We start from the raw sequence: 20,424 nt of genomic DNA, 5'->3' as shown, positions 1-20,424 counted from the left end.
GCCAACAAAATAACGTTTTGGCCTACCCCGGCCAAACATGGACCAATTGCACGCCACCCTATGGGACTCCCAATCATGGCCGGATGTGATACAGCCTGGATTCGATCCAGGGACTGTAGTGATGCCTCTTTCACTGAGATGCAGTGCCTTAGACCGCTGTGTCCATGTGTGTGTGTTAACTATTTAACTGTACTAGAACGCTTAAAAGGCCGCTATAATTTTAAATATGGGTTATCGGTAACAGTTTTTTTTGGCAAGGAAATATCAGATATAGGTATCGGCCAAAAATGTCATTTCGGTGCAAGTAAGAACGCTGTTCATTGACTAGAGCTCAGCATTCAACACCATAGTACCCTCCAAGCTCATCATTAAGCTCAAGGCCCTGGGTCTGAACCCCAGAGTTGTAAAGAAAAAGCCATATCTCAGACTGGCCAATAAAAATAAACGATTAAGATGGGAAAAAGAACACAGCCCCTGGACAGAGGAACTCTGCCTAGAAGGCCAGCATCCCAGAGTCGCCTCTTCACTGTTGATGTTGAGACTGGTGTTTTGCGAGTATAATTTAATGAAGCTGCCAGTTGAGGAATTGTGAGGTGTCCTTCTCAAACTAGACACTAATGTACTTGTCCTCTTACTCAGTCGTGCACCGGGGCCTCCCACTCTTCTTTCTATTCTGTTTAGAACCCGTTTGCGCTGTTTTGTGAAGGGAGTAGTACACAGCGTTGTATGAGATCTTCAGTTTCTTGGCAATTTCTCGCATGGAATAGCCTTCATTTCTCAGAACAAGAATAGACTGACGAGTTTCAGAAGAAAGTTCTTTGTTTCTGGACATTTTGAGCCTGTAATCGAGCCCACAAATGCTGATGCTCCAGATACTCAACTAGTCCAAAGGCGGACAGTTTAATTGCTTCTTTAATCAGCATGACAGTTTTCAGCTGTGCTAACATAAATACAAAGGGGTTTTCTAATGATCAATTAGCCTTTTAAAATGATAAACTTGGATTAGCTAACACAACGTGCCATTGGAACACAGGAGTGATGGTTGCTGATAAGGGGCCTCTGTACGCCTATGTAGATATTCCATAAAAAATAAAAAAAATCTGCAGTTTCCAGCTACAATAGTCATTTACAACATTAATGTCAACACAGTATTTCTGATCAATGTAATGTTATTTTAGTGGACTTTTGAACGATAGTGTATATATTCTTAATTCCATTCCTTTATTTTTGTTGTGAAATTGTTAGGTATTACAGCATTGGAGCTAGAAACGCAAGCATTTCGCTCCACCCGCAATAATATCTGCTAAACATGTGTATGTGACCAATAAAATTTGATGTCTCTGAATGTCCTTGAGTGGCCCAGCCAGAGCCTAGACTTGAAACTGATCTAACGTCTCTGGAGAGACCTGAAAATAGCTGAGCAGCAACGCTCCCCATTCAACCTGACAGAGGTTGAGAGGATCTGCAGAGAAGAATGGGCGAAACTCCCCAAATACAGGTGTGCCAAGCTTATAGCGTCATACCCAAGAAGACTTGAGGCTGTAATCACTGCCAAAGGTGCTTCAACAAAGTACTGAGTAAAGGGTCTGAATACTTATGTAAATGTAATATTGACGTTTTAATAAAGTTAGAACAATTTCAACAACAAAAAACAGCGTTTTTTTGCTTTCATTATGGGGTATTGTGTGTAGATTGATGAGCGAAAACAACAATTTAATCTATTTTAGAATAAGGCTGTAACGTAACAAAATGTGGAAAAATTCAAGGGGTCTGAATACTTTCCGAATGCACTGTATTTATGTAATCACAGTCACTTTTGAAAAAAAATCGTTATACTGTGTGTTTATGTAATTTTTTTAACTGAAAAATACAAAATCAATCAATCCAAACTGTTGCAGTGGCCATGATGAATAGAAAGAGACATCTGTTACAAAACACCAAAACGTTTAATGACATTCAGAGATTGTCAAGCCAAGCCTTCGGTATTGGGTCGGCAGGGATGTATTTTCTGTTTGTCGACATTGACAGTCTATTTATTGTGGTGTTGAAAACGCAAACCATGATATTGAAGCGCCAGAATTCGGTATTCTTTGTTTATTGGTTGTGTGGTGCATTGGCACAGCAACCTGTTGGTCGAAAACTTGTTGCATAGATGTTATATAATTATAAATATGGCATCAAAATGTTGAAAATCTAATTCCCACCTAGCTGATCATTGTCTGCAGCCAGCTCTGATCGCAGTATAGGCCTAATGAAACAGGCAGGGAGAGTTAGCTCGTCTGTGGTGGTCGGTGAACCCTCAACCTTCTGACACGTAGCCCTGCGTGGCATCAACTGTGCCACAAAAGCATGCTGTAGTGGCAAAGTTGATGGCCATGTTTATAAACACAGTTATTGTTATTTGTGGTGTGCAATTATTATTATTTTTTTTTTAACTCATCATGGTTTGGGTAAAGAGCAATGGCTTGATAAGGGGAGAGGGTTTAGGGTTAGTTAGCTGTAGTCATGGTAACTCACTGTGGTTTGGGTTAAGGTTAGTTAGCTGTAGTCATGCTTACTCACAGTGGTTTGGGCTAGTTAAGTGTAGTCATGGTAACCCAGCATGGTTAGGGTTAGTTAGCTGTAGTCATGGTAACTCACCGTGGTTTTCCGCGAGGTTGGTACCCCAGTATGAACTTCCCTGGCAGGTCTTTACAGGCTGAGACAAAATAGGGGATGAACGCAGGCTTTTCCTTTTTACACCTAATCAACAACTCCTCCATTTTCTACACAGACCGAGGGAGGGAGAGAAAGAAAGAGGGTCAGAAAAGATGAGTGGATGAATAAAAAGATATGTAGCTCTATAAATAGAGAACAATAGAATCAAACAATTGTCACTGGAGAGATTAAACATGTTTTATAGACAGAAAGGAGGTTTGTTTCTTTGTAAGTCTTTGTAAAACAAATACTCTTGTGAGATACTTGAGGTCGATCAAAAATAAACACAAATACTCTGTGCCACTTCCCGTGGTTATGACAATATTCACACCACCATTACCTACCTTCTTGTCCCCTCCGTTACAGTCCTGGAAGTACTTATGTCCCAGGAGGTCACGAGCAAACGCTGCCATTGGCTGAATATAACGAGCTGTGATCTCATCAAGATCCTCAAACTCCTACAGATAGAGAGAAAAAGAAAGAAATATTTTTTTGAGATTCAAAACACAATTAAATGGACAGTTGACCCAAATGGCCGTGACGGTCATTCCAACACCATTATATCTCAAGTCTAAGGTCACTAGGTGTTGTACTGAGGTTGTTTAGTATTTTACAAAATGTCTAAATTGCTTAGACTTTTTTCATACATACATTTTTTTTTGCTCGCTTGTCTTGCATTAAAAAAAATAATAATCAGTTAAACAGTAAATCAACTTTGTATGGCGTAAAATTGACTGTGAAGCTCAGCAAAGTCACTTATAGATGATTTGAACATGAGGAGCTAAAAATGCCAATCTCGGTCCCATGACTTGAATGTGATTTGTGCCACAAATGCTAAAACGTTAGCATGTGGAAACATTTTTGGATTGCTGTCATACCTTGTCCATAGACTGCTTACAGGGTAAGGAAACCAATATGTAATTTTGTATTGTGGGTGAACTATCCCTTAAAAGGAAAAATATATAGAAAACATTCTGCCATAGAGTGGTGAGGAGGAGCTCCGCGGACCCCTAGTATCTGGAATTAATCTAGCCATTGCGATCTGTAGTTGCTATTTTTCTCTGGTCAATTAACCCATAACATTCCTGGATTACTCGTTACATGAATTTTTATCAACAAATTTGAGAGAGCAAGGCAGTTAACCCCCAACAACAACTGCTCCCCAGGCGTTGACGACGTGGATATTGATTAAGGCAGCCTCCCGCACCTCTGATTCATTTCGGTTTAGTATTTCTTCAGTTTGAATGCATTTATTTTTTTGTATTTTATCCCCTTTTTCTCCTCAATTTCAATCTCATCGCTGAAACTCCCCAATGGGCTCGGGAGGCGAAGATCGAGTCATGTGTCCTCCGAAACATGACCCGCCAAACTGTGCTTCTTAACACCCACCCGCTTAACCCGGAACCCAGCCGCACCAATGTGTCGGAGGAAACACCATCCATTCAACTGACGACCGAATGAGCCAAGTCCTTACCCCTATATTGCCTGGTTGCTAAACTTTTTAAATGTTTGCCTAATTACTGTTTACGTGACAAAAAGCAATGTAGGGTGTAGTAGAGAATCATCTTACTATAATCCAATGTGAAATATATTTTAAATAACTAGAAATATCGTATTTTCAGCAGTTTGACCTAAAGTAAAAAGACGCAAAAAAACAAACACGTATGGACAGGAAGCATAGAAATACCGCACATAGAAAGGATCTTCCGCTTATCAAACTTGCTTTCAATGACAGACCTATAACTCACTTTTCTATGTGAATTTGGTCAGATCTCTTTAAGCATGTGAATAATGCACGCACGTACACACTTTGCGCGTGTGCCACTGAGGTACCTCTGTGTAGATCCAGAGTGTGTGTCCCAGGCTGAAGGCGTTCTCCTTGCCCTCCTCTCTCACATCCACATGCTGGTAGATACCATCAGCCACCTACAACAAGAATTAGCATCCCAAAACAATAATAAATGAACTAACTAACCTGTTGGTCCGTGAATGAACATTACATATATTACAAGCCTCTGTCAATACACTCATTGAATGCACTCCTCCCTTTCCCCCTCTCCCTCCATACCTTCCATGTGACAGTGAGGTGGTTCTCTCCCTTGCTGCTGGGCCTGATTACAACATCTCCCTGGTCCATGGACTCCATCATCTTCTCGGCCTGCTTGAAGTTGATGTTGTGAAACGATGGATGGGCGATCACACGCTTTATATAGGCTAGGGAGGGTGGATAGAGGGAGGAAAGACAGACACAGAAAGTGAGAAAGGGCAGAGTAAGGTTAAGTTCAAATAAATGTAAAAACATTTTTTTTGTTCTAAGCCTGCCCCAGTACAATTTACTGGCTCTAAGGCCGTGACGGTTATGGAATCTTCAATGAAATAGCCAAAAAAATAATAATATTTAGTTTTTTAATGTACACTTTCTCCTCTTCTCCTTTCCTGCATGTGCTGCAAGGAGGGGGTCATTGCCTAGGCAACCAAAGACTTGTTTGCTGCAAAACCTTGCTTGTTTCAGCAAGGCGCAAAAAAAAGTTGAATGCCCATGTTACTGTAGAGTCCATGTTACACCAGAAACGGATGCCCGGCCGTCCCATCTTCAGTCAGCTTTTCTTCCCACAAAAAGTGTTTATGTCATTATGTTATTTTCAGGGCAGTCTTCATCCATAACCGTGGATTACACTGTTATACGGTAATTGTGCCAGCCCAAACTGGTTCGGACAGTTTATTCTCTGTATACTATTGTGTACTCGTCGTGTATACCTACTGGTTCTCTGCTGTTTCTTCTTGAGTTCCTCCTCTGCCTTAGTGTCTTCTGTCTCTGCGTCAAAGTCGTAGTAGGTGTCCTTAGGAAGCTTCCACTCGTTGTTCTTATCCATCAGGTCAGACGTACGACACGTCAGGTCCACGTTGAACTTCTCAATGTCAATCTTCATGATGCGACAGTGTACGGTCATACCCACCTGGGAGAGGGAGGAGGGGAGACGGGTGAACACTTGTACAGGAACTCAACTAACTCCTGGAAACAACTGTAGAAGATTTCTCTAACCCAAGTCCTCGAGAGCTAAAAGACCGGCGTGATTACTTGATTCAGATGTGTCCGTGCTGGACGGTGTGTGTGTGTGAGAAAGAGAAAGATAGCGTGTGAATGTGCAGCTGTGTCTCACCTTGACCCTCTCCTCAGGGTGCTTGACCACCTTGTCACTGAGGAACTTGGTGGGGATGAAGCCCTGGACACCGTTGTCCATTCGAGACCTCACACCGATGGCCTGGCCCGGACATGATCCACTGTCAAAATGGTTCCACACCTAGCAGAGAGAGGGGAAGAGGAGACAGGAAGGGAGATAGAAGGAGGAAGGGAGCGAGTGAAAAACAGATAGAGAAGAAAGAGACAGAAAGCAATAGGAAGATGTGGGGAAGGGGCAGGTAGAGAGAGGAAGAAGAATAAGAAGAGGAACACAAACCAAAACATAGAACAGATGTTTCCTCTAAAGTGTATTTTATTTCCAAAACCACCATTTAAAGTCATCAATGGGTAATGAGGGAAATGAGCAAGAGGCTTTAAGGTCAGAAGCCATGGGGTGAGGGTATCTCACCTCGCTGAGTTCAGGGAAGTTGTCCTGTTGACAGAAGGGGCACTGCCACAGCCCGGTAGAGTCGTTCCTTATGGCCTGGTCATAACTCTCCCCTTGTGGGCGCCGGTGAGCAATGCCTGTCACGACACTGGTGATCAGCTTACCTGGAGACGAACGGGGAGCGAGAGGAGAGACAAGGTTGTGAGTATGTGAGCAGTATTTGTGTTAGCTACATAGAATGTAAAATGTGTGTGTGTGTATGTAAACTCAGCAAAAAAAAAAAAAAAAACGTCCTCTTACTGTCAACTGAGTTTATTTTCAGTGAACTTAACATGTGTAAATATTTGTATGAACATAACAAGATTCAACAACAGACATAAACTGAACAAGTTCCACAGACATGTGACTAACAGAAATGGAATAATGTGTCCCTGAACAAAGGGGGGGGTCAAACTCAAAAGTAACAGTCGGTATCTGGTGTAGCCACCAGCGGCATTAAGTAATGCAGTGCATCTCCTCCTCATGGACTGCACCAGATATGCCAGTTCTTGCTGTGAGATGTTACCCCACTCTTCCACCAAGGCACCTGCAAGTTCCCGGATATTTCTAGGGGGAATGGCCCTAGCCCTTACCCTCCGATCCAACAGGTCCCAGACGTGCTCAATGGGATTGAGATCCGGGCTCTTCGCTGACCATGGCAGAACACTGACATTCCTGTCTTGCAGGAAATCACACACAGAACGAGCAGTATGGCTAGCGGGTATTGTCATGCTGGAGGGTCATGTCAGGATAGGCCTACAGGAAGGGTACCACATGAGGGAGGAGGATGTGTTCCCTGTAACGCCCAGCGTGGAGATTGCCTGCAATGACAACAAGCTCAGCCCGATGATGCTGTGACACACCGCCCCAGATCATGACGGACCCTCCACCTCCAAATCAATCCCGCTCCAGAGTACAGGCCTCGGTGTAACGCTCATTCCCTTCAACGATAAATGTGAATATGACCATCACCACTGGTGAGACAAAACCACAACTCGTCAGTAAAGAACACTTTTGCCGGTCCTGTCTGGTCCAGCGATAGTGGATTTGTGCCCATTGGCGACGTTGTTGCCGGTGATGTCTGGTGAGGACCTGCGTTACAACAGGCCTACAAGCCTTCAGTCCAGCCTATTGCGGACAGTCTGAGCACTGTTTGAGGGATTGTGCGTTCCTGGTGTAACTCGGGCAGTTGTTGCCATCATGTACCTGTCCCGCAGGTGTGATGTTCAGATGTACTGATCCTGTGCAGGTGTTGTTACACGTGGTCTGCCACTGCGAGGACGATCAGCTGTCCGTCCTGTCTCCCTGTAGCGCTGTCTTAGGCGTCTCACAGTACGGACATTGCAATTTATTGCCCTGGCAACATCTGCAGTCCTCATGCCTCCTTGCAGCATGCCTAAGGCACGTTCACGCAGATGAGCAGGGACCCTGGGCATCTTTCTTTTGGTGTTTTTCAGAGTCAGTAGAAAGGCCTCTTTAGCGTCCTAAGATTTCGTAACTGTGACCTTAATTGCCTACCGTCTGTAAGCTGTTAGCATCTTAACGACCGATCCACAGGTGCATGTTCATTCATTGTTTATGGTTCACTGAACAAGCATGGGAAACAGTGTTAAAACCCTTTACAATGAAGATCTGTGAAGTTACTTGGATTTTTACAAATGATCTTTGAAAGACAGGGTCCTTCTTTTTTTGCTGAGTTTATGTGAGTGTTACCTATGTAGAAGATGTGTGTGTTACCTATATAGAAGGTCTCAGGTGTCTCCTTGGTGAGCAGGTTAAACACCTCTTCGGTGTTAGGAGCTCTGTAGGGAACTCTCAGGTCCTTATACCTGCAGCTCAACTCAGCACGGATATCATACAGCGTTATGCCCTTGTTACCGTAACCCTACAGGGAAAGGGAGAATCAAGGTTAATATATGTCGAACAGCGATATAGAGCTTGTTACCATAACCGTACAGAGGAGAATAACATATATCATTAGTGATGAGTGGAAAAATAAATACAGTTACATAACGGGATATAATTGTTGGTGATATATCACAATATTATTTTGGACAATATCACAATATTATTTTTGCGCTAGTCGGCTGTACCTGCACCAAACTCAATTTGTTTCCAGTACTTTTATTTCCATGACGGATCAAAACTTTTCTCATGGCTCTCTTGTCCCTCTGCAGCAGAAATATGGTGAGCAATATGCTTGGAACATCGAATCACAAAATCGCAGTATCGAATCGCAATACATAATACATAGGGTGTCCAATCAAAAACTAATATTTTGACCAATTGGTTAATTGTGTAGATAATCATCTAAGAAAACCTCATGTCTCTATCATAATCTGCTTGAAATGTAAGTTTTTACCCTTGTAGGATGTTCTGAATTAGGGTGACTAAATCAATTGAGGCCAGAGAAAAAAAGTGGTAGAAAAACAGAGAAATGACATCGCGTCAGCTAGGCTGGATTCCGTGCAAAAATTAAGGCTACTGGCTACCTGACAGGCTCACTTTCCCGTTGAACTCGTCATCTTTCTTCTCAAATCTGCAGGACATAAAAAAATATATAGAGGTAAGATGAATATCGATTGAGACATGACGTCGTATTTTCATATTTTAGGATACGTTTATCATATTAATTCGAAATTACTGATCTTTTTCAATTTTCTTCAGATTTTACACAAAATCAAGTGAATCTCTATGAAATGTCAACAGTGCACTGAGTGTACCGTAAGCTTTCACATTTAATTCAGCTCGTGTCATGCTAATTTAGCTTTTTGCGACTCGCGGAAACAACTTTGAAGACGGCACAAGAAACCTGCATTGCTATGTCAACAGAGCTCTGTGCTTTTATTGGATTTATGAGGTTACGAAATCCAACTTTTTGGATATAATACTAATGATATGTTAGAGAGACCCCACTGAACAATTCAGAACATGAATAATCATATTTGTCTTGGTAAAATGTATTTTATAACATAAGGAAGGGAAGTTATCACCACCAAAGCCTGTTTTCACCCACTCTGGACAGAGTGGATGGACACCCTACAATACATTACGGCCCTTAAATTACGTGATAATATTGTATCGTGAGGTCCCTGTCAATTCCCAGCCCACATATACATCTCATACAGTGATATAGAGCTTGTTACCATAACCCTACATAAGAGACTACCCTATGTATTTATTTTGACAGTTTTACGTTCCCAAAAGACAACCTCAAAATGCCGTCGCTCACAGTGACTAACAAAGATACTCAGACAAAAAAAACAAAGGGGTTTCAAACGGGGTTCTGAAAGATACAAAAGATAATACAAAATATAAAACAAATCAACGTTGAATTTGCACTTAAATATGAAGGGAAATGACCAAATAGTAGCGACAACACAAAAAAAGTATGAATCACTTATTACAAATTCCTAATACAGACAATGTCAATGTCACATCAAACTATGAGTTCTCAAATTTCAGTTAGAAAAGCAACAGGGAGGGGGGTTTTAGAACCCACTAGATTGGAGTCAGAAAAGACACTAAAGGAAATAAACACACAGACTTAGGATAGGGTGTAAAACGGAGCAAAACTACATGGAAAAAATAAACGGGGGGAGACACAAAACTCAGGCTTTTTTTGGCTAATTAAAGTGGTGGAGCTGTAAATTGTACCTCCGCTAAGGTGAGGTGTAGCTTTTCCAACGTCTCCTTTCCAACTGATGCACTGGGCCAGCAGGTCTTAAAAACCAGCTTGGTCAGCACAGGTGAAGCACATCCTGACTAATGAGGTGACTCCAATCTGTGTGCCACACACCTAATCAACCTCAAAATGGATAGAGAACCCATAACAACTCTCCCTTTAAGACAACAAATATACAGTGGGGTCTGAAATTGACACCTCTGATGAATTAAAATACAGAGCTATATTGTATGCTCAAAAAAATTGGGAAATTATATTTTATACTAATGCAATTGCTCAGAGAAAGTGATTTCGTTGAAGTATATATTTTTTCCAGAAAGGTTGGGTCAACAATATTGACACCCCTAAAGATTCTTATTAATAAAGTAGTCCAAAGTTTTAGAATTTGGTCCCATCTTCCTAGCACGCAAATGACTACATCAAAGTTGGTGAATAAGAATGGTAAATAATGTAGTGTGTCAGCTTGGTTTCACTTTTATTATAAATACGAATATGGTTCTAAGCACTTCTAAAGCAAGTCAGTTAAGAACAAATTCTTATTTACAATGACGGCCTACCCCGGCCAAACCCTAACGACACTGGGCCAATTGTGCGCCGCCCTATGGGACTCCCAATACAGCCTGGAACCGAACCAGGGTCTATAGTCATGCCTATAGCACTGAGTGCCATAGACCACTGCGCCAGTCGGGAGCCCATTAATGTGGATGCTACCATGATTACACATAATCCTGATTGAATCGTGAATAATGATGAGTGAGAAAGAAGGTCAAAGACCATACCTCCAAGACATGCTAACCGTATTGCTAATTGATGTATTAGTATAAAACAAAATAATATACAATATATAAAACAATATATTTTTTTTAACATACAATTTTGCTCAGTATTTGATGGATTTATTTTACACAGTTATTATTGCTCATCTTTATCAAGGGTGTCAATTTCAGACCCCACAGTGTACCCATGTACATGTTGGACAAAGTTAGCTCACAACCAAAACACATTTAAATGAGTCGCTCAGTTCGACAGCCCGTTTCTCTTTGATTTAACCAGTGTTTACTGTCCGTCACCACACTAATCCAATAATAAATAATCGAAGACAAAACAGACACTATTTGTTTTAATAAAGTGCCTTCAGGAAGTATTCATACCGCTTGACGTATACCTACATTTTGTTGTGTTACAACCTGAATTCAAGATGGATTTTCCTCACCCATCTACACACAACACCCCATAACATGTTTTCAGAATTTTTTAACATGTATTATTATTGAAAATGAAATACAGAAATATCTAATATATATAAGTATTCACACCTCTGAGTCAATACATGTTATTATTTCTGGATAAGTTTCTAAGATCTTTGCACACCTGGATTGTGCAATATTTGCACATTACTCTTTAAAAAATTATTCCAACTATGTCATGTTGATTGGATAGACAGCCATTTTCAAGGCTTGTCAAGACGATTTAAGTCAAAACTGTAACTAGGCCATTCAGAATGTCGTCTTGGTAAGCAACTTGAATGTATATTTGGCCTTATGACTTAGGTTATTGTCCTGCTGAAAGGTGAATTTGTTCATTTCTTTGCCACATTTGTAGCAGTATTACTTTAGTGACTTATCGCAAACAGGATGCATGTTTTGGAATATTTATATTCTATACAGGCTTCCTTCTCTTCACTATGTCATTTAGGTTAGTATTGTGGAGTAACTATAATGTTGTTCATCCATCCTCAGTTTTCTCCTACCTAGCCTTTGACACATTATTTACCATTAATTTCTATTGGGCACAACATAATCTGAAACACAACCAAAACAAACTGCAAATGCATCCAACAAGTTTGTAGAGTCACAAGCTTGATGTAGTCACTTCGGGCTAGTAATATGGGACCAAATACTAAACTTGACAACTTAAACTTAAATGTTGATATCCAATTGTTAGTTACAGTCTTGTCCCATCGCTGCAACTCCCGTACGGACTCTACGGAAGGTCAAGAGCCATGCATCCTCTAAATATGCGACCCTGCCAAGCTGCACTGCTCTTTGGAAGCCAGCCGCACCAATGTGTTGGAAGAAACACCGTAAAACTGGCGACCGTGTCAGCGTGCATGCGCCCGGCCTGCCACAGCAGTCACTAGAGCGCGATGGGCCAAGGACATCTCGGCCGGCCAAACCCTCCCCTAACCCGAACAACCCTGGGCCAATTGTGCGTCGCCTCATGGGTTTCCCGGTCGCAGCAGGCTGCGACACAGCCCGGGATCAAACCCGGATCTGTAGTGACGCCTCAAGCACTGTGATGCAGTGCCTTAGACCACACTTTCGACTACTTTAACATACGTGAATTAAACAAATACTTATGACACCTTCAAAATGCGGGGGACTAGCTACATCATTCACTTTAATTTCTAAATGGTAGAACAGATATACATGTATGCCCTAAAAAAAAAAAAAGACATTCTGTACTGTCGCCTCAAATAAAACATTTGATCACAAATCCAAAATGCCGGAGTATAGAGCCAAATGAAACGTTTCAACTTCACTGTCCAAGTAAATATGTAGGGGAGTGTATATCATACAGTGTGATGCCCTTGTTACCATAACCCTACAGGAGAGAACAGAGGTAAGATGGATAACAAGGGGAATATATCATACATGCAATGTTTGTAACCCTGCAGGGGAGAGACAAGGTGAGGGGTCATGGCATGTTGTTCTTATAAACGTAACCCGGCAAGGATTGGACAGGTGAGGTCATTGAAAAGGAATATGTGGAGAGAATAAAGTTCTCAGGGAATTTAAGTACAACATATAAGACAGGAACACACACAAACCTCCCCCAACACACCCTTCTGTCCATACCTGTCTCTCCAGCTCCTCAGCGAAGGCATCAAGATCCAGGTCTTTGAGTCGCTCCGGGTTTTCCAGGATTTCCTCTAGCGCACCGGCCGGGTTGGCGTCCTCCGCGGACTCGTCGTATTCCAGAGCGTCCACCGCCATCTTTCTGGCCCACTCATACGTCTCCGGGTGCACCCTGGACCCGTCCAGAACCTCGATGTATGAGTCCGTACTGCAGAAGGAGAGCATACAAAACAACTGTCAATTATTGGACATAAAAATTTAAAACATATTTTTCCATAGGAATACGCAGTGGGGGAAGAACATTCTAGGTAGAAAAAAAAACAAAAACTCTAAATATAACATTTTGCCCTTCACACACAGAGAGACACACACACGAACCTGTCTCCGAGCGAGGCGGTGTCTATCTTGATGAAGCCGGCACAGTTGATGAAGACCTTGGGGCCCATGTGACACATGGTGACCAGCTGAGTCCTGTTCTCCAAACGAGTGTTGTTCTGTTTTAGGATCTGGGGAGAGACATCGCTGGTATACTAATACTGTAAAAATGTCTAATGTTGCTCCTTTACAAAAGGACAAAGGACTACATATAGTGGGGCAAAAAAGTATTTAGTCAGCCACCAATTGTGCAAGTTCTCCCACTTAAAAAGATAAGAGAGGCCTGTAATTTTCATCATAGGTACACTTCAACTTTGACAGCCAAAATGAGAAGAAACAAAATCGAGAAAATCACATTGTAGGATTTTTAATGAATTTATTTGCAAATTATGGTGGAAAATAAGTATTTGGTCACCTACAAACAAGCAAGATTTCTGGCTCTCACAGACCTGTAACTTCTTCTTTAAGAGGCTCCTCTGTCCTCCACTCGTTACCTGTATTAATGGCACCTGTTTGAACCTGTTATCAGTATAAAAGACACCTGTCCACAACCTCAAACAGTCACACTCCAAACTCCACTATGGCCAAGACCAAAGAGCTGTCAAAGGACACCAGAAACAAAATTGTAGACCTGCACCAGGCTGGGAAGACTGAATCTGCAATAGGTAAGCAGCTTGGTTTGAAGAAATCAACGGTGGGAGCAATTATTAGGAAATGGAAGACATACAAGACCACTGATAATCTCCCTCGATCTGGGGCTCCATGCAAGATCTCACCCCGTGGGGTCAAAATGATCACAAGAACGGTGAGCAAAAATCCCAGAACCCCACGGGGGGGTAGTGAATGACCCGCAGAGAGCTGGGACCAAAGTAACAAAGCCTACCATCAGTAACACACTACGCCACCAGGGACTCAAATCCTGCAGTGCCAGACGTGTCCCCCTGCTTAAGCCAGTACATGTCCAGGTCTGTCTGAAGTTTGCTAGAGAGCATTTGAATGATCCAGAAGAAGATTGGGAGAATGTCATATGGTCAGATGAAACCAAAATATAACTTTTTGGTAAAAACTCAACTCGTTGTGTTTGGAGGACAAAGAATGCTGAGTTGCATCCAAAGAACACCATACAGACTGTGAAGCATGGGGTTGGAAACATCATGTTTTGGGGCTGTTTTTCTGCAAAGGGACCAGGACGACTGATCCTTGTAAAGGAAAGAATGAATGGGGTCATGTATCAGGTATATCTCTCTGGTCACCCCCAAAACCAATTCTTTCTTTGGCCGCCTCTCCTTCCAGTTCTCTACTGCCAATGACTGGAACGAACTACAAAAATCTCTGAAACTGGAAACACCCACACTAGCTTTAAGCACCAACTGTCAGAGCAGCTCACAGATTACTGCACCTGTACATAGCCCACCGATAATTTAGCTCAAACAACTACCTCTTTCCCTACTGTATTTATTTTATTTATTTATTTTGCTCCTTTGCACGCCATTATTTTTTATTTCTACTTTGCACGCCATTATTTTTTATTTCTACTTTGCACATTCTTCCATTGCAAATCTACCATTCAAGTTTTACTTGCTATATTGTATTTACTTTGCCACCATGGCCTTTTTTTGCCTTTACCTCCCTTATCTCATCTCATTTGCTCACATCGTATATAGACTTGTTTATACTGTATTATTGACTGTATGTTTGTTTTACTCCACGTGTAACTCTGTGTCGTTGTATGTGTCCAACTGCTTTATCTTGGCCAGGTCGCAATTGTAAATGAGAACTTGTTCTCAACTTGCCTACCTGGTTAAATAAAGGTGAAATAAAAAATTGTGAGATTTTGAGTGAAAACCTCCTTCCATCAGCAAGGGCATTGAAGGTGAAACGTGGCTGGGTCTTTCAGCATGACAATGATCCCAAACACACCGTCCGGGCAACAAAGGAGTGGCTTCGTAAGAAGCATTTCAAGGTCCTGGAGTGGCCTAGCCAGTCTCCAGATCACAACCCCATAGAAAATCTTTGGAGGGAGTTGAAAGTCTGTGTTGCCCAGCAACAGCCCCAAAACATCACTGCTCTAGAGGAGATCTGCATGGAGGAATGGGCCAAAATACCAGCAACAGTGTGTGAAAACCGTGTGAAGACTTACAGAAAACGTTTGACCTCTGTCATTGCCAACAAAAGGTATATAACAAAGTATTGAGATAAACTTTTGTTATTGACCAAATACTTATTTTCCACCATAATTTGCAAATAAATTCATTAAAACATCCTACAATTTGATTTTCTGGATTTTTTTCCCTTCATTTTGTCTGTCATGGTTGAAGTGTACCTATGATGAAAATTACAGGCCTCTCTCACCTTTTTAAGTGGGAGAACTTGCACAATTGGTGGCTGACTAAATACTTTTTTGCCCCACTGTACACATTAGCATGACACAGGACTCGCTTCTGAGAGGGCGAGACACAATACAGACCGTGTACAGACATGGAGCAAGCACAGACATACTGAACACGGCTCTGACTCAACACCTGCAGGCAGGCAGACACAGAGAGCGAGAAACAAAGACGGACCTTGAGCAGGTGCGATCCCTTCCTTTGTCCGAGGCCACAGACGAACTGGACCAGGCTCTGTGTGTAGGGGTGAGATATGGCCCTGTTCACATCCACCCCCACCTCGTTGACCCGGTTTATAAACTCACAGTACAGAGCATTCAGCAGGTCCTCCTTTACTACATGCTCCTGAGAGGGTAGGGAGGGGAGACAGTGGGGAGGGAGGGGAGACGGTGGGCAGGGAGGGGAGACGGTGGGGAGAGAGGGAGAGAGGTGGGGAGAGAGGGAGAGAGGAGAGAGGAGAAAGAAAGGGTACCATATAATCAACATACCGCGAAGGCCACTGAGTATCGATGACCTTTCTCTGACAATTTTCAAGCAGATCTAGGATTGGGTCCCCCGTGTCCATATAATCTTATTCATTATGATCTAAATTAAACAACATTTAAGATTGCTATATCAGCACTTCCACTCCGAGGCTTTATGAATATGGGTCCTGAGGACAGATCACACACTCAGTGTCTCACCTGAAGAGGGTGTAGTTTGAGGCAGAGGATGTCTTCGTCTGTGCTGCAGACCTGCGAGTACTCCACCATGGGATCCTGAATCTTCCTGGCTACGGACACGGCCTGGCGCAGCAGCGGAGGGTAGTCCCTGAAGTCAGTCTGGAGCGAGAGAGAATAGGGGAGGGAGGAGTCATGAGTATGGTTAGATATGTGTCATCAGATGTGTGTGTATTGCGTAGCTATGCATTCATGCTGTGTCAGAGCAGACTTGTTGATTTCTTGCAGTTCATGTGGACTGTGTGTGTGTGTGTGTGCCCACGTATACGGAGTGTGTGTACCTGAGACTTCGTGCTGTTCATGTAAAGCATGGCCAGTTCATTGTCCACCAGCTCCACTCCCACAGCAGGCAGAGAAGACTCCTGCTCCAACTCACTCACTGTCCTCTTAATGTCCTCCATTATCATGTGGGCATCTCTACACACACACACGCAACAAACACACACACGCAACAAACACGCACGCCAAAAAAGCCCTTTACCGTAGGTATCCAAAAATAAACCAACAAGAACCAACTCTTAAGCGCTCTCTGCACATACAGAGAAAGGTTTATCTTCTCAAATGTGGTCAGTAGTTGGAGAAGGCTCACCTATTCTCCCCAGCAACAGCCACCACGTGAGGTTTCTTACTGATCAGGAACTTCTTTAGGTTCTCAATGTCCTGGAGCTGAGGAGACAAAACACTACAATATTACGCTCCATGATAATAATCATATGAATGAAAGCATGATATAAAAGACTGAGTAGAACAAAATAAAACGAGACAAAATCTAAGGATTAACAGGTTGGTCACAGCAGCTGATTAAACAAACCCAAAGCGTGTACTGCAATATCTCCTGGAATACATGACGCTTCCAAAGTGATTTCTTGACTTTTGGTGAACTATCTTTGATACAACTACACTGACGAAGTGATGTTTCCTATGAATGCATGGCTAAATGATAAGATGGCATGACAGGTGGGCAGAGGAGAGGATAGGTTGTACCTTTTTGTCCCTCTCGTCCTCCCTCCATGCATTCCTCCTCTTCAGGAAGTAAGGCAGACGGAGGAAGTCCACCACCTCTCCCTCGCCGTTGATCAGAGAACAGAACACTGGCGTGTCTCTATGGTAACAGAGTTACAACTTTCAGTTATTATTAATGCATATGGTATACAATAAGTTGGAGGATACCACAAACAAACAAAACACGCCCACACACCGCCTTCCCTTTTGTGCAAACACACACACACACACGTACCTGCTGTCTGCAAAGGCCACTCCCAGGACTCTGATGCCTTTTCCTTGACTCTCATCCATCAGATCATCATCCTCCTCCTCCGCCTGCTGCTGGTCTGGTCTGTAGGGAGCCACCTTCAGCCAGTTATACAGCCTCCTGCAACACGACTGGACGTACACACAATATCACAATGTACACCTACACCACACACCAAACCTACACCACACCGTTACACCTTCAGCCAGTTATACCGCCTCCTGCAACACGACTAGGGTCAAAGGTGAACCAGAAGAGGAATAATACACCACTGTGACCAAATGTACACTAAAGCTTGAAATGGATGTTTATTCACAACATGTGCTGGAACATCGGCAATTCTAAATTGAAATTCACAATATCATTAAAAAGTTACAAAAAAATCTCCAATGATCAAGTTACGGCAACTCGAAGTATTCAACAGTATATGGAATTCATGATACTGAGTCCTGGATGTAGCTAGGTGTGCTGTAACACTATCGAGTATATACCTTGATGATGTTGTCCTTGGCCTCTGCGATGAGTTTGTTCTTGAGTTCCTTGGCCATCTGAGGGTAGAGGAACTGTGTGAGGGAGCGTTCGATGGCCAGGGTCCTCTGTCTGTTCCACTCCTGCACCTGGTGGCTGAACTCATCTCTGTAATAGAATTGCTTGATCTCATCAAAGTATGTCTGGTCACCTGCAAACCTGGTGGGGAGATAGGAAGAGATAAATTATTATGAACCAAAATTAAAGAATCCGTGGAGAAGGTTTGAGCAGAAGGAAATAATAGAGCAGAAGCCTTTAGCTTTGTTCTGAACAAACCAGCAGAACAGACAAAATACATATTTTGCACAATTGACCATTCCAGGAAACAAGGGGTAACTTAAAGGTTGTCTTCCCCATACCCTTTAACCCCTATGAGGTCGATGCCCTTCGCCTTTGACCTCAATGGAGGCCAATGCCTCTCCCCTTACCCTTTGACCCCTAGGAGGTCGATGCAGATGTCAATGGTGAGAAGTCCCTCCTCCTCAGCCTGGCACATCTTTAAAAACTGTTCTCCGTTCAGCTCCTTCACTGGCTTGTTTTTCAGGTACTTGAAGGAGTAGCCAAAATGGGCCTCATCCATATCCTAATAACAAACCGGAGGTCAATTAACATGGCATGGTACAAAGAGGATAATGTCTTAACCCTTTATACTTGTGGGAATTAACCTAGAAGGAAAAGGGATTAATTTAAATGTTTCTTAAAGAAGAAATATGAAAACGCATATGTATAACCATTAGGGATGCAACGATTCACCAATACGCATCGGTCCGGAAATTAGGCTTCTCCAAGCTCTCATGCGGCTACATTTCTAAAGGCTATGCAATTGTGGGAGAAAACAGGGTGATGGCCTCTACTAAATAGAGGAGGATCTCATCAGCTATCTATAAGACTACTATATTTATTTCTCAATATTCGTAATATTAAGCACATTGCTTGTATTTACAACAGGAGTATAGCATACCTGGCTGGCATGAAAATAGACCACGGGGAAAAGCGTCCTCCATTTGCTATTTAAGTGCATAGATGACATGTATTTTTCCCCGCTGCCCCTACTTCGATACAGGTGCATGATAACACTGATTCTCAACATGGGGGCCCACAAAGGTGCGTCCTCAGCCCCCTCCTGTATTGCCTGTATACCCACGACTGGATGGTCTTACACAGTTTAAACTATCCTCAAGTTGGTTGATGACACGACAGTCTGATTACCAACAACGAGACAGCCTACAGGGAGGACGTAGGCCCTCTGATGGCGTGGTGACAGGTAAACTCTCCCTCAACGTGAGCAAAACAAAGGAGCTGATTGTGGACTTCAGGAGGAACCAGGCTGCACACACCCCCATCCTCAACAATGGGGGCCGCCGTGGGGACTATCATTAACTTCCAATTCCAAATCGTACATATCTCAGTGAAGCTGAAATGGTCTAACCACACAGACACCGTAGTGAAGGCACAACAGCCGCTCCTCAACCTCAGGATGCTGAAGAAATTTGGCCAGTCCCGAGGGCCCTCACAGTGTTCTACAGGAGCACCATCAAGAGCATATTTTTGGCCTGCATCACAGCCTGGTACGGCAACTCCACCGCCGCGGACCGCAAGACTCTTGAGAGGGTGATACGTGCAGCCGAACGCACCATTGGGTGCACACTGCCTGCCCTACAGGACCCCTACCCTACAACACCAGGTGTCACAGGAAGGCCAAGCCATGCCATGCCCTGTTCTCCCCGCTTCAATGACAGAGACAGTACAAGGGCACCATGACAAAAAAATGAAAGACTGGCCAATAGTTTCTACCCTCAGACCATCAGGCTGCTGAATATCCACCACTAGTTAGCTACCTATTTTACTTCACTTAGTCCTGCAAGATTTCCACTGTACCCTGCAATCACACCCTGCAAATGTGACTATTAAACACAAATATACACTGGAGTTGCTTACCAAGAAGCCAGTGAATGTTCCTGAGTGGCCGAGTTACAGTTTTGACTTAAATCTGCTTGGAATCTACTGCAAGACCTGAAAATGGTTGTCTAGCAATGATTAACAACCAATTTGACAGAGCTTGAAGAATTTTGAAAATATTTTTTTTTAAATGGGCAAATGTTGCACAATCCAGGTATGGAAAGCTTTTAGAGACTTACCCAGAAAGTCCTTCTACAAAGGATTGAGTGAGGGGTGTGAATACTTATGTTAATGAGATATTTCTGCATTTAATTTTCTATAAATGTGAAAACATTTACAAAAACATTTTCACTGCCATTATGGGGTATTGTGCGTAGATGGGTGAGAAAAAAACATATTTAATCTATTTTGAATTC

General features: G+C 42.8%; 1 protein-coding gene across 2 annotated transcripts in view; it reads right to left on the bottom strand.

The window, feature by feature from the left end:
* LOC110534212 (transcription elongation factor SPT6) overlaps positions 1–20,424 on the bottom strand; it is a 51,331-nt gene that overhangs the window by 13,199 nt on the left and 17,708 nt on the right. The window contains exons 16-34 of one of the 2 annotated variants that reach the window (XR_016483778.1): positions 18,538–18,692; positions 18,073–18,268; positions 17,567–17,712; positions 17,314–17,431; positions 16,919–16,995; positions 16,611–16,746; positions 16,294–16,431; positions 15,788–15,955; positions 13,227–13,354; positions 12,849–13,056; positions 8,798–8,844; positions 8,043–8,190; positions 6,288–6,430; positions 5,859–5,999; positions 5,459–5,654; positions 4,766–4,911; positions 4,531–4,623; positions 3,042–3,155; positions 2,641–2,765 (exon numbers count right to left, since the gene is read on the bottom strand). Coding sequence is in view for 1 of the 2 variants with exons in the window: in XM_021618930.3 (XP_021474605.1) it covers positions 2,641–2,765; positions 3,042–3,155; positions 4,531–4,623; positions 4,766–4,911; positions 5,459–5,654; positions 5,859–5,999; positions 6,288–6,430; positions 8,043–8,190; positions 12,849–13,056; positions 13,227–13,354; positions 15,788–15,955; positions 16,294–16,431; positions 16,611–16,746; positions 16,919–16,995; positions 17,314–17,431; positions 17,567–17,712; positions 18,073–18,268; positions 18,538–18,692 (2,576 nt within the window). In the remaining variant the exon portion in view is untranslated. The remainder of the gene's footprint in view (positions 1–2,640; positions 2,766–3,041; positions 3,156–4,530; positions 4,624–4,765; positions 4,912–5,458; positions 5,655–5,858; positions 6,000–6,287; positions 6,431–8,042; positions 8,191–8,797; positions 8,845–12,848; positions 13,057–13,226; positions 13,355–15,787; positions 15,956–16,293; positions 16,432–16,610; positions 16,747–16,918; positions 16,996–17,313; positions 17,432–17,566; positions 17,713–18,072; positions 18,269–18,537; positions 18,693–20,424) is intronic. The other variant, XM_021618930.3, reaches the window with a different exon arrangement.

This window comes from Oncorhynchus mykiss, chromosome 10 (assembly GCF_057628025.1).
Source record: "Oncorhynchus mykiss isolate SJ-2025 chromosome 10, ASM5762802v1, whole genome shotgun sequence".
In the NCBI taxonomy this organism is placed as follows: Eukaryota; Metazoa; Chordata; class Actinopteri; order Salmoniformes; family Salmonidae; genus Oncorhynchus; species Oncorhynchus mykiss.
This window is presented reverse-complemented; position numbering and strand designations above follow the sequence as displayed.